General features: G+C 48.7%; 1 protein-coding gene across 1 annotated transcript in view; it reads right to left on the minus strand.

The window, feature by feature from the left end:
• The window catches only part of LOC128270755 (neural cell adhesion molecule 1-like), a 137776-nt gene that overhangs the window by 32905 nt on the left and 90337 nt on the right, over positions 1–14534 (minus strand). The window contains exon 6 of the mRNA XM_053008171.1: positions 8122–8235. Within this exon, the coding sequence (XP_052864131.1) occupies positions 8122–8235 (114 nt within the window). The remainder of the gene's footprint in view (positions 1–8121; positions 8236–14534) is intronic.

Here is a 14534-nt window from a genome sequence, read left to right on the forward strand (position 1 = left end):
ACAGAAAATGTGAGAATCATGTGGTTACGGTTCATGTGCCGATGCCGATGTTATGATTTCGCAGAAACGCTGTACATTGTAGATCGGCAACCGAAGGGCGCATGGGTCTGTTCGCCCCATGATAGAAGCACCACAAAACAGCAAACAGTGACAGGGATGTGAGGGTCCGAGGCCAAAGTGGAGTATAATCGTAATGGTTTGGCTGGCCCCGGTCCCTGGGGAGCCTTCCAGGATGGGGCCAGGAAATAAGTCCGTGTCTTGGCGTGGCGTGGCTTCGGCCGGACACGTGCGATTCGTCCCGTGGCCCGGCGGCCCCGTATCATCTCTCGGCCCGGAACCCGGTCGCGGCAGTCCTCGGGGCGACTTTTCCAAGGGTTCGTGTGTGACCAAAACTAATGCGATGCAGGAGCACTCGGTTTTCTCGGGCGTAGATAAACCCCATCCGAGGCCGGGACATTGCGTATGCCACAACTGAACCGGAACGTGACCACAAATGCTTCTAAATGGACCATTCGATACCGTCGTTGGCGGTGGGGCCCTGTTCTTCGGTTGGCCTCTGGTGGATCGTGTGGCATTTTCGGAGGAACCGTCGGGCCATACCAGAGAGGCAGCTTGTTTGGTGTCCGTGTCAGCATGTCACGACGGCGGTGGTGGTGGTGGGGCGAGTGGGCCCAAAACGTGTCACCGGCCGAGACCGGCGAGCTCCCGAATCGCAAACGCATCCCAAACAGCCGAGAAAAAAAAAACCAAAACTAACCGAACCGACCAGACAAGAAATGACGGTCCGTTCTTGGTGAGATCAAAGAAATGGCGGCGCTGCAGAAAGAAATTAACGAATTTTTCTTTGTCGACCGTGTTCGCAGGACACGGTCCCCGCCCTCGCAGGACTTCAGAAGGGCCCAAAACATGGCGGAAGCCCCCGACGCAAGTTGGGAAAAAATTTAATCATTCCTCGGGGAATGCGTGTCATAAACCACTGAATCCAATCAGACGATTCATGATGCAGGACACGAAGCCCCGGCGTGGCCGCTGCCCGTTCGTTCGGAAGCCTCGGTTGGTTGGTTGATAGGCAAACGGCCTCTGTCAACTTGCGGCGGACGGTGAACGGTTTTTTTTTCTTCTTTTGTGCCCCCTAAACATATCTGCCGTTTTAGATCCTGTGCCAGGACGCGGTGTGTTTAGCTTGAAGCGAGTCCCGGTTTTTGTCGCCTTGTTCATGTGCCGGGGATTGGCTTCTGTCCAGTCGACTGCACCGGAGCCTTGACCGGTGATCGATCCCAGAGCGTGCTACTTTCCGACGATCAAGCGGCCTCTCTGATCGATTATCACGTTCCCGCAACGTGGTTCTGACACGGTGACAGCAGCACCCGCCGGAAGGGCCTCTGCACCGGCTTGCACCGGCGTCACGGACCGTCCGCCAGAGAGCCCACGGAATACTTTTAATTCCAATATTAGAAGGATGGATGAAAACCAATTTATTTCCAATTTACCTTTCCCGAAACGCTCCCGCCTATTCTCCCGGTGTTTGGTCAGCCGGAAAAGGTGACGCGCAGTATGTGTGCGTTACACCGGTGTTTACTTCCGCCCCAGACGCAGTAGTGCTATCTGCTACTAGGCTGTCGATTGACATCACCGTAAATGTGACTGGCGGCATGTGATACAGTACGTTACCACCCTGTGCGGGTGACCGGGACTGGAGTTGGATATAAACGCAGCATTGTCGTTGTTTAGTTATGGCAGGATTTTCATAACTTTACAACTTCATACTAATATTTGGTGGAATTTCAGTTTTACATTATAATACTAATTGTTTGAACCAACATTGTCCTTGTAATCATTTGATTAAGATTAGCGAATTTAATGCAAATGTTTCAGTTCGCATCAGTTTCCGTTGCGCTTTAAGAAAATCGAAAGACATTTTCACTTAAGCTGTTGGAAAAAGTGATGGAAAATGGAGAAAAAATATTGGAAGTGCTTTGTTGTGTTGCTGGTCACGACACCGGCCGCCGTCAGGTCGGATATGTTGCCACTTCGGCCAAGGAAGGTGCACCACGCATGGGGCGCCCTGCAAAGTTCCATCCACCTGAGCAACAGCTCGGCCCCGTTCCAAGGGCCGTTGTGGTTAGTCCATTCGATTATTGTTGTTAGGAAAATGATTGGCTCTGACATGGCCAGAGATTATATTTTCCTCGTGATACGTGATTCGCCGGAATCGAGCCAAAAGCGTAGGCGTTCGCAGGCGTAGGCGAGTCATTTTGCGTGGCCCTCGGAGCGTGGCACTGGGTTTTCTGTAACTCACTGTTGCCCCCCACGATGCGCTTTTTTGCCTGTTAGCCTGTGGCATTTGGATCGGTTCGGTCGAAATGAGAAGGTCATTTTCTGGTGCCAGAATGTGGTTCCCATTCAACATCTACCGAGTATTACGTTTGAATTACGTTTGATGTGTTTCTGTTAAATTTATTTTTATATGGTTCAACAAAATACTGAAAGGTTTCACCTCATCTTTGGGCAAAGGTTCATAGGAATACTTACTTACTTATCCGGCTACAACCGTCGAGCGGTCTTTGCCTGCTTTAAGGAATCTTTCCACCGCTCGCGGTCGAGAGCCTTCGTCCACCACATCTGGATACCGGCGTATATCGCGTCCCGGTCGACGCAATCTCTCCATCTCACACGGGGCCTACCACGCCCCCTCTATACGCCCCCAGTTCATAGGAATATCGGTTGTAATAAGTCATAGTTTATTTTCAGCATAATAAACAGGTCATTTTGTATCATTTCGTTGAAAAGTTGAATAGGTGGTGAAAAGAAAGACCTAAACGTTGATAAAATACTCGGCAAACCAAACCGATGCCAGTTAAGGCTCTGCAGTGAATTCCCTGTGCTATGATCGACGTCCAAAATGCAAATCAAAAGTCGCAAAGATTCGTCGAACATCGTCCATCGGTCCAACGCGCCCACCGCTTGACGGATGCAACGACGATGACGATGAGCAGACATTTTCACGACCTGTTTAAACTATAAATCGGATTTTCCGGTCCCGGTTAGTGTGCTGGCATCAAGCGATCCGCGATACGTTCGTGTCTACGCACCGGAGGCTTTCGCGGCAAGTGTTGCGAATCTGCAATTGTTGCGGTGTCCACCACCGGGCACCATTTTGGGAGTTGTTCCCGAAATCGGAACGGAGAGAATCGAATTATTGATAGGCTTTGGCCGGGCTTGGCCACTGGTTAGCGGTGGTGTTTAGGTAAAAATCGACTCTCGATGACGACACGTAGCTCGTCGAAGGATTGGAGGAGTTTGTTTGCACATTAGTTAGGCGAGACACATTCTGGACATGTTCGACATGTTAGACCTATCCTCACAACTAATTTAAATTATCTAAATTAAAAAGAATTGAAAGCCTTGCAAATTTCTTCACATATTTCCCACAAGCTGAATTAATTTAAAAAAAAATGTTTATATAGAAAAATCACCAAAAAACAGATATCTTAGTTATTTACTGATTGTTTCTTACGATTAACCTAAAATCGTATCGTGTGTAGATTCAACGGTGAAGTTGAAAACAGAATTCAAATCAACGTCTAATCCCACTGTGTCCAGCCCAACTGGGTAATCACAGCATCTGATGCATGCAGGCCTTTGACGTTGGCACGAAGCGGCAAGGATCATTAATTTCTATTCCAAAATCCAGCATCGATCCAGCGTGTGGCCTAGGCTACGACCGCGCATTAGGGCTCCCAGGTTTGGCCGAGCCGACCGGATCCGGACCGGTTTCGATGAGTGATGAGATTGTGATTGGCAGGCTAATTTAATTATTTACCGTATGTGCAATCCGTGTCGCCGAAACTGGGCCTACTCTCACTCGGCATCATCACTTAATGGAACGCTCCAGAAGGCCGGCCATCGGTGCCTCGCACTCGGTGTCCGATCAGGACCGGACGTTCGTTCGGGTGTCCCAAAAACCAACGAATCGATGATGTTGATTGAACGGTGATAAATCGGTGAGTGCTGTGCCGATTTAATAAATCTTCAAATCAAAACGTCGACCAAGCAGAGGCTCGGCCCGGGATTTCGGCGCGCCTCCCTTGGCCTTGGTCGATTGGCCGGTATGTGGAGCTAGTTCATCGGAATTTCCTGCATCGGCCAGAACGGTCAGCATTCCACCATTTCAGCCGGATGCAGGATTCTTCCGCAAGAAAAAAGCCCGTTCATTCTTGGCAACGCCGGGAGCTGCGTTTGGGTTTGGGAAGACAAGAAACGGCCCACCGAGCTTCGCTGACAAATGATTAATCGACGGAATGGTTAAGGGTTAGGTTCATAAATGCCATACCGCACGTCACCGGACCACATTCCTATCGTGCGGTGCCTGCGGTCGGCACCAAAATGGGAGCCTCCTCATTGGCCGACCACAGCCGGCACAGCCATCGATGGCGCCCAAATATCTTCATCATATTGACTGCCAATCGAGCCGAGTCGGGTCGCTAGAGCCCACCGGAAGTCGACGATAGCAGGCCCGGGACGAGTGAGATGATAAATGACATTCGGTGGCCTCGCTGGACGAGAGCTGTTGCCGGAAGCCCGAGGCCCAGACGGCTTTTGGGAGCATTCGTCAGGCGGCCCTTAGAAAGGCGCATAGGCGTTCGAACAGATTTCCCCAAGCTTCGAAAACATACAACTATTTATCAACGTGGCCGATTTTATCGGACGTTCGGATGACCGTTCAAGAGCCTACCCATAATCTTCTTCAAATTTTTAACTGGTACTGAATTGATTTTTAACGTTTTTTTTCAGTGCCCGGGATCCTCGTAGCGGCACGTCATTTGTTTCCCAGGAAAAGGTGGATATCTTTATCGTTGCCTTCGTTGGGTCTGGGCTACGACGAGGCCACTGTTCACAACGAGATAATTATGTGAAGGTTTTCTTCCTTCGCAAACAACGCTCTGTACATTAGGCCGCGAAACGTGCAGCACCACGAAGAAATGGAGAATACCACAACAGATGATTGCCAAACGGCTTCGCTCGAATAAATGGCCCTAAGCCGATAGCGACAGGATTACACAGTAATCATTAATGGATGAATCTGAATGCCTTTTTTGCCGCCTCGGGCATCGGCGTAATGGAATGATGGATCTGTCTATAAATCATGCAAACCGTTGGATCCTTCATGGGGCTTAACCTTTATTGCGGTTTTGATTATTATTAATGGATTATGGGCGTTAGAAAAAAATACTTTACAAAATATCTCTTTTTTGCAATTTTCTAAAGCTGCCTTTCCAAAACATTCGACTCCGAAACCTTTTTCATCGATTTGCTAGTGAGACAAACATTTATAAGTTAGACTGCGTAAGAACCATAATTCGAAGCTAAAATATGCTTCCGCGCGTGTTAGTTCCGTTTTACAATTACCTGAGCTATACAGTTGAATATGCATGCGTTTGGTTGGGAGGTAATCCGATGAACACAAAGCGGTGCGAGCGGTGTTTGCAACTTCTCGCCCCCCTCGAAACCTCCTTTTACCGGTCTCCATTACCTGGGCCAATAATGAAACTATTTGCAAGTTAAATAATTTCACATTCGACGCCAAATCGGAAAACGTTGAACTTTAATGTGCCATAGAATTCAATCGCACCGTCGGCCGAAGAAGGAAACCAGTTCTGGGGCATAGTAAAAGTTTACCAACCCACCCAGCCATCAGCGTACCGGAAGTAACTCTTTGCCCTTTGGCCCTCCCGGTCGGGCCCGGCGGGATCGAACCGAAAGGTGACGAAAAGTAACCGAAACACTTCGTTAGCAAGCACCTTGCAGGTTACCTTTGAACATGGTGGCCGACATGTGGGCCGCTGTCCCGCGTGATGGGTCCGACTGGGGGCCCCCTCCCTGTCGGGTGGAAAAGTTTTGCATAAACCAACCCATAACTTTCACCCGCCAGTGCGTTTTCGCCGTGGAGAGTGTTACGATATACTACTTCGGAGGAGGGCTCAAAATGGCGCAGTCTGTATGTGTGTCTCACGGTTGGCTTTGAAGAAGTTTTGTTTGCTGCACTTATCTTCCTATTTAAAGGAACTTCCCCGTGAGGAACTCCAGTGAGGCACTGTGCCGTTTATGAATGGGAAGACACACGGTGCACCTCCTGCTTGCTTATCGTCTGTTTGCATACAAAGCATCGTTCAACAGAAGCGCTGCTTAGCCGAATGCAGCGCCGATTACACGTACCGTGTTGAGTGTTGGCCACATCGCCGAAGTTTTTATGCTTTAAACGTCTGGCAGGAAATGGACATTTATAAATGCTTAGAAGTTACAGAACCATTTTCCAAAAGTAATTTATGGTGGAACGGTCATATGGCAACAACGATAATCCTATTTTTCTGTAATAAAAAGTAAGGAAAACTTTCCGATATTACAATTTAATGTATGTTACTTTTAACAGCAAGCATACTCTCTGGTATTCAATGGTTCTTTGAAATACTCACATTAGGAACGTTGAATGTGACCCATTTTTAAGGAAACGGATAAGGTCCTGTTTACAGTTTTTGGACAGTATCAATTTATCAAAATGAGAACAATAATGCACACGTGACAGTACTACGTGACAGGACCGGATCCTGCCGCGTATGCTAAATCTCTAAGCCGGTTCCGGAATGGGCGGATGAAAAGCTTTTAAAAAGTCCATTCGGTAACAATACTTCATTCCATGCCAGATCGAATTTGGTGTGGTTCTGGGACGAACTAATCTGGCTGGCTGGACTCGTTCCACGCCGGTCGACCGTAGGGTCCTGGGGTATTCCCTAAGGATGATACTATTTGTCGTTTGATTCCCGAGACCCGACCACGGGAGCGTCGGTGCGATCCCAAGATGACGGGCAAACCGGCTCAGTGTAGCCGTCCCAGCGTATCGCCAGCAGTGGAGTGGATCAACCGGCCACAGATTCACTCGCTCGAAATGGGAAGCCAAGACCCAGGAAAAGTCCATCGTTTCTTGGCATGTAAGTTGCATACTAATGAATCAATTAAACTTCTGTCATTATCAGTGTAAAATGTACGCTTGCGTAGCGTGGCGGTCGGTGTGCTTGAGCCGAGGCTTGAGCCGAGCGTTTGTGTGGAAATTATGGAACTGGTCCTGGGCAGTTGGGAGTTGGTCTTCTCCGGACCGAGCAAGGCACTCCGAAGCCGTAAACCCTTTCGGAGGCGTACGCACAGACCGTCAAGCGGTTTCAGGGTTTTAATTGAGGTTAGAAATTACTTCTTGAGAAGTCTTGCTGCTGTGACAGAGCGAGTTGTGACTCGGACGAAGATTCCGGCCGAGAAGTGCCGGGTGCCTTCGAGGCGAACTAACTGCCAATAATTACATTACCGGGGGCTGCTGTGCTACCGGAGCCGTATAGAGCTTGCATCGGAAATGGTTCCAGTTCGTGTACCTATGCTGTGTTAGTTTTAATATAGATTGCTGAATGACTCACTGGAGCAGTGCCATTGTTGAGTGCACTCTGGGGAGAAACCGGGCCGGCGAAGATGACTGCAAACCGTCTTCCGGTTTATTAATTTACCTTTATGAACCACAAGATTTCTTTACAATTATTTTACAAGAATACAGTCCCTGAGGTAGCTCTGTAGATTGAAAAGAGTATTGAAAATAAGGAATTTCATACACGATTGGAGTTTCGTCTTCGTTGAAAAGTAATAAACAATTGTTATGACATTCCAGCGCCAGAAGTCCAGCGAAGGCCATACATTGATCGAACCGCAAGTCAGTTGCACGAAACGACAAATTGGCCTTGTAGAGGAGAATTACATATGATTGTTAATTGCATATCAGCACGTACCATAAACACGCTAACGAGTCGTTACGTGAGCCCTAGAAACTTGAGCGTTGGCATCTACAGTGCTGTGGAACAGCACAGTGGTGATGAAGGCAATCATTTCGATTGCTTAATAATAGCTTAATGGAGCATGTAGTGAGCTTCTTTTTAAGAACCTTACATTACGCAAAGAATGTATTAAATGCGAAATTGACCGTTCACGATGTTGCGGAGCATTCATTGTTCTGATCAGTTCGATTGGAGTGCATTCGGTTTTAGATACTGAGATGCTGTTTAATGTTTGTATGGAAAACGTACTTACCTCCTACAACGCGACAAGTGAGAACGATGTCGTCACCCTCCTCTTTCGGACCGAGCTTCGAGCTGTTGAGCTGTTGGCCCCACTGGCTGAGCACTACAGGATGTTCGGGTAGTACTATTGGGAAGAGATCGAATGTAGAAATATGACAGATAGATAAGTATTTTAGTAGATTTATCCAAAAAAGCACACAGTATTCAGAAAGCTGAGAAGCACAATAATCCAGCTAAACTAACTTTTGATGGTGTAAGTGGATGAATCCATTTTATATCGCCGGTACGTAAAACCGCGAGACGAGAAGTAACTCAATAACAGTTTACTGTCAGCATTACGTAAACCAAGGCCATAAGACTACCGCCAGCCACTGAATTCCACAGGTTGGTTGCCAGTGGGAAGCGTCTCCGTGTCTGCACGACAAAGACGAAGTTCTCCCTCAGCTAAGGAACCGTCGGGCCCTGCAGACGGGCACCGATTCCCGGGAAGGAACTGCAATCCGATTCACTCATCTGCTGCCTACTGCTTAGCGGGCTCCTTCCAGCGGATCATCGTTGGAAGGACAATCCAGGAGTTGGGCAATCCGGCCCTGCAACCCAGCGGCTTCTCATTTATCGCCCCCAGCCCGGGTGATAGCGGGCAGGCCCGGGAAACACTGGTACCTGGTAATTGAATTTCCGAAACCCAAATTAATGGGAAAAGTTTTTCACGCGCCGTCAGGTGATCCATCCCCGGGTCCATTGCACATAGTTTTTCGTGGGCCACAGGAGAGCGAGCGAGAGAGCATCATCGAACCAAGACATCGTTCGCGAAGAATCCGCTGGGGACGACAACAATGTGGTTTGCCGAGGGCTAGGGCTCTCCCAGGACATCAGTCATGTCGGATTTCAACACCGGATTATCGCAACTAACTGACAAAACAGCGGTTGGCAAATAAATCCCTCCCGAGCCGAGGGGTGCGGACATGAATCATACCTTTCCCCACTGCAACCGGAGGCGGCCAGGCGGGACGTACGGATGGCCGGTACTAAGCTCCGGCCCAGAATTAGATTTCTCAATTTGGCCACACATAAATTGATTTGATAACTTCTGTGCAAACAGGGCCACCCCGTGCCGGGGGAGGGGTGACCGGGACCGGGAGCGTGCACTGTTTGAGCAGCATAGATTGCATCGGATTGCAGTGCCGAGATTATCATCGGGATTCGTTAGCCGGGTGCAGCGAGTGCTGCGGTCAAGGAGCCTCCCAAACGGGATAAGCCACTGTATCAACACGACGGCATCAAGCGACTTCCACACAGTCCACAGAGGTCCGAGGAAGTCCATGCTGTCGTCTCGTTTCAATAGACCGGTTGCAGTCCACAAAACTCGAACCAATTTAAACCCATTGAAGCGCCGTCACCGAGACGGGACGTTGAAGGAGAAAGGCACAAAAAAAAACTCCGGAGAGTCCTTTCCGGGATAGGGAGAATTTTAAATCAATGAACGAACCGAAGATGCAGGCGACTATTTGTCGGAATGCTTGTTTGCCCATTCATTATCATATCTTTTGTAAATCTATTTGTGTGCTGCCGTGCCGTGCTGCCTGCTGGCTTTGCCTTCGACAGTGGGCCACTGGCGGGCACTATGCTGGGTAAAAACGCCGGCGTCCGAAACCCGTTCCGATGCTCTCCGCTTTGCATAACAATATTTGATCGTTTGCAATTCAGAAGCGAAATACATAGAAAACGTAGAAAACGTCGCAGCAACCGGGCCGTTGCTACGCTAACGACTTTATGTTCAATAAAAAGTGTAAATACTCGCAACGCAGGATCGGTTCGGAAAGCAAATACCCGAGTACTGCTGGCCCGCCGAGTGGCCCGGTATTGAATTTATTACCCACCGCACACTGAAGGAATGATTGCAAAACATTGTGATTGTCTCATAATTCCAAACATAAAACGATGTTTTACTCAGCACGGCACTACAATTTGTCCGTCCGTACTCGTCCTTAATGTGCGAGACGGTACGTGAACCGCCGGCAGGGTCTGCATCTTTGGCGGCGCAAAGGAAGTTCCGGGATATCATCCGGGAGTGATCAATATCCCGTCGAGTCGTCGAGAAATACTGTCGCTCGGTGTGTACCGGCAGGATTTGCATAGCCCGTGTCAGTGTGTGTGTGCAGCAAAGGAACAAGTTTATTGGCCAGAATCTTGTTTACTCCGCTTCGGTCCGAGCCGGGGGAGTCAAATATCGATGGATATAGTGCATCCATCGGATCTCTCTCGATGTCATCTCATGGAGACGTTACCCGGGTGCCTACACCAGGAGCCAGAGAGAGAGAGAGAGAGAATGAGGAGAGGGATAAGTGATGTTCGTGTGTACAATCCGGCTCAACGGTTGGTACCGTGTAGGGAAAAGTGCGGACTTACACATACTTGAAATGGGAAGCATGTCCAAGAGAATCCTTATTTTCCTACCCAGCTGTGCGGCCAATGGAGGTGTCGGGAGCTGGTTGATTGGTAAGCTTACATTTATCCACACAAAATTCGAAAACCCAAGAGACACGCCACACAGCGGCAACCTGTTCAATCGTTGCCGTTTAGCAGTTGGTCCAGGCTACGCAAAATTGACTAAATTGGGTCGATTCCGGATGTCTCATATGTATAATCTTTCTCAAATTACAATAAATACAAAAATATTAAATATAAACAAAATCAGTAATAATAAAGTAAAAGACGCCAAGAGGCTCCCAGGCCACGACTGCCTGTTAATGACGACTGTTAATAACAAACTTGAATTGTTAATGATAGCATTACAAAGAGCGAGCTGTTGAGCTGTTCCTTTCAACGGCAAACATTTTCCTACACAATCTTGGGTGGACTTGAACCGCGACGCCACACAAGACATTTTCCCTAAGTTTTGCTGCATTTTCCGAAGGTGCACCGTGGACTTGCCGGTGATGGCTTTAAAAATGTATTCACCCCTCCGGGAACCCTTTTCCTTGAGACACCCGCCCATGTGACCAAGTTTACGCTTCGTATCCTTTCCGGTGTTCTTTCTCCCGGAACTCCCTGTACGACGACGTCGGTGCCCAGTTTGTTCTGATTTGTTGCTGCTGGTGTTTGTGTGTATGTGTGTGTGTGCGAGTGTTTACTTGTGTGCCGTTACCGATATTTTAAGTCTAGTATTAGATGAAGCTGTCTGAGGGCATGAAATATGCATACACCAACTAACATTTGCTTTGGGCAAAACGGTGCGCCTTGGACCACCGCCGCCGAGCTTTCGTGATGGGCTTTCCATAAGCCTGCAATGTGAGGCTTGAATTTTAATAGTTGTATACTTTACCGAACATTTTCACATCAGAGGTGCAAGGGGTTTTTGGAAGTAATCCGAAACGCGATGCCTGCCAACAATCGAGGCACGACGTTTCGTTAGTTCGGTCGGCCCCGTAGTTTGAAGCTAGTTCAGCGTGGGCATAAATAATTGGATCGAGCCGTTTTTTCGCTAATTGAGAGGATATTGAAACATGTTGAGTTCATCCTTAATTGGCTGTTTAGCAACTCGTAGCGATATTCAATGAATGGATGCGGCTCTCGAAGTTTAAGCACTTATAATAATGTGTTACTCGTATTTTAATTACGCAAGTTATTTTACTGTGTTTACTATTGCGAACTAATATTGAAACTCAATAAAAGCATCCTCTTTGAACACTCTACTGGTTTTGTTCGTGCTGTTGGTTTTGTAGAGCTTGTTTAATTAGCACTTTAATAAGTTTAATAAGTTTCATCGTAAATTCGATTGGAAGCACTCATTTTCGAAATGAGAAACAGTAAGAACTCTTGGACCCAACATTAACGGATGAAGTATTGATCAATAGTCACAAAGGGAGTCAAATCGTTAAATCAACATTAAAACCGTCGACCGAAGGTCAAGCATCATTTGGCAATTTGTGCTGCCTTTCGCCTTATTTGCATATTTAAAAATGGTCGAAATTCTTTAAAGATCGAAAGTGATTTAGGTTTACTATAATCCGGCATTTAAAACGCACGACCGAACCGACCACTCAGCACCTGGGAACCGGTATGGCGAGGTTTGCTGCGCATCTTCAACATACCGGTTCCGATTTCGTGTATTTTTGCACCACAACAAACGATCAAACGATGGCGATGGCAAATGACAGCCCGGTTCAACGTGCTGCTGGATGCGAAGATCAAAAACTGGTTTTTTATGGTTAAACCCAGCATAGGCGTACTTGTACCCGACCACCAATACCAGTCGGCAGCGCATGCCGAGTCACTGAAATTAGATGATCGCGAAGCAAACCGGACACTGGAGCACGATCTCGACCCGGGTCTTCCGGGTCGTGTTTTTGTTTTGGTTTGGTGAAGATCGCACAATTCACCGCTCACCGGGACCGGCTCAGTGTGAATTCAGGCGTCGGTCGACGTAGCCACGGAACGGAACGTTGAACAAACTGTGAACCTGCTGCAAGGGTGTAGGGAAACGAAACCGCTACCACCGGAAGCGTGGGCCACGAAAGCAAGCACAGTCTCACGCGATATGGGTGGGTTGGTGCGTGTCCAGGAACTGTGGCGCAAAGTGAAACACTATGTCACCATCGAACCGGTGATCATTTTCTACGTCTTTAGCGTCGTCAGCGGAACGGCCGTGGATGTGTTCGAGTTCCAAAAAGTAAGAACGCCTTGCGTGCCACTAGCATGACCTGGTTCAACAGATCATGACGTTCCATTGGTCTTGGTAGTGAGATTCGAACTCCTTCGACCACCTGAGCTAATGAATGCCGGCACCTACGCCACCAGCGACTTATAGATTTCGCATTTCCCATCGCACTGTACCGTAGGCATGCGTGACAAAGCTCGGCGCGGATCTTCGGGTTTGCGAGTTCTTCGTCGAGCTCGAAGACGACAACATTTGCGAGGAGCCCGACGACACGAACCGCACGCTGGCCGGAGTGGCGAACTTTACTGAATTTCGCGACGCGGTGTGCTCAGCGCAGCAGCAGTCCGCGGGCGCGCTGGTGTTCCTGAACCTGTACCGCAGCATTATCGGTGGGGCGAACAGGGTGGCAGTCGCGGGATAGCGTCGAGTGACGTGCAGATGATTGATGTGTTTGTTTGTCTCTGCTGCCGCGGCCACCGGGGTCCATTTTCTTGCAGCGGGGATCGTGCAGGTGGTGGTACTGCTGTTTGCCGGGAGCTGGAGCGATCGTGTGGGGCTGCGGAAACCGTGCATCCTCCTGCCGATCGCCGCCGACATTGTGGCGTTCGCTGGTAAGTGACGATGGTTGGACGAACGCTTGACGATGTCTCCGAAGTGGTCATTTGCAACCAGCTATAAAAACGAGAATAACTCTAATGATGCCCTAATGACATCACATCATATATCGTGGCGCGAAAGAATCATCAATCAATGAGGCTCCCAGATGGGCACGCGTTAGTTTACTTAACGTTTTCTTGGCCGAGGAATCAGTTTTCTTGACACGCCGCCCGGCCTATGGCTTAAGATGTGCATAAATTGCAGACTTTGACACACAATTTGGCTTCCTTTTGAAAGGTTTCGCCAGATGAAATACGTAGTAGTGAACGAATCAATCCGAATGTTCCTCGAAGGTTTGGTATTGAAATTGGAGTCAATCAGAAGCCCGCTTTTTGGGACTATTCTGGCTATTGGAATTGAGATTCACAATCGGTAAGACCAGTATTGAACAATTTCACTTCTCCGTTTGTCCTCGCAGTTTACGTGGTGAGTGCCATATTTATGCGTGCAATTCCGCTGGAGGTGGTCGGTATCGTTCCGAATTTAATCAGCGCGATCAGCGGCGGAGTGCCCATGGTGATGACCGGCATCTACAGCTACCTGACGCTGTGTACCGACGAGAAGGATCGCACCTTCCGGTTCGCCTGCACGACAGTCGTATACGCTACCATACCGATCGTGGCCAACTTCTTCAGCGGCTATCTGTTCAAGTATCTGGGGTTCATTAGTAAGTATCGGACGCTGAACGCTACCGCCAAGCTGCGTTTCTAAAGAAAGCCTAAATGTTCCTCAGAACTGTGCCTATTGTGCATGGTGACGGACACCATTGCGTTGCTGTATGGATTGTTTGTGTTGAAAGAGCCCAAGGAACTACAGCAGTCCACTGTGCAGGATGGTGGGGCTCCAGAGAGCAAGGGTTCACGTTGCTCAACCCTACGGCAACTCTTCGACGTCCGCCTGGTGGTGGATTGCTTCAAGGTGTTCCTCCGAAAGCGTGAGTTCAACTGCAGGAACATTCTCTATGTGACGGTGCTGGCGTACTTCGTCAGCTACGGTGCACTGGGCGATGCGGGATCGGCCTACATCCTCGCGCTGGAAAAGTTCAAGTGGATCACCAATCTCGGCACCTGGATATCGTACGATCTGCTGACGACCCTGCTCGGCAC

The sequence above is a fragment of the Anopheles cruzii genome, chromosome 3 (genome assembly GCF_943734635.1).
Source record: "Anopheles cruzii chromosome 3, idAnoCruzAS_RS32_06, whole genome shotgun sequence".
Classification (NCBI taxonomy): domain Eukaryota; kingdom Metazoa; phylum Arthropoda; class Insecta; order Diptera; family Culicidae; genus Anopheles; species Anopheles cruzii.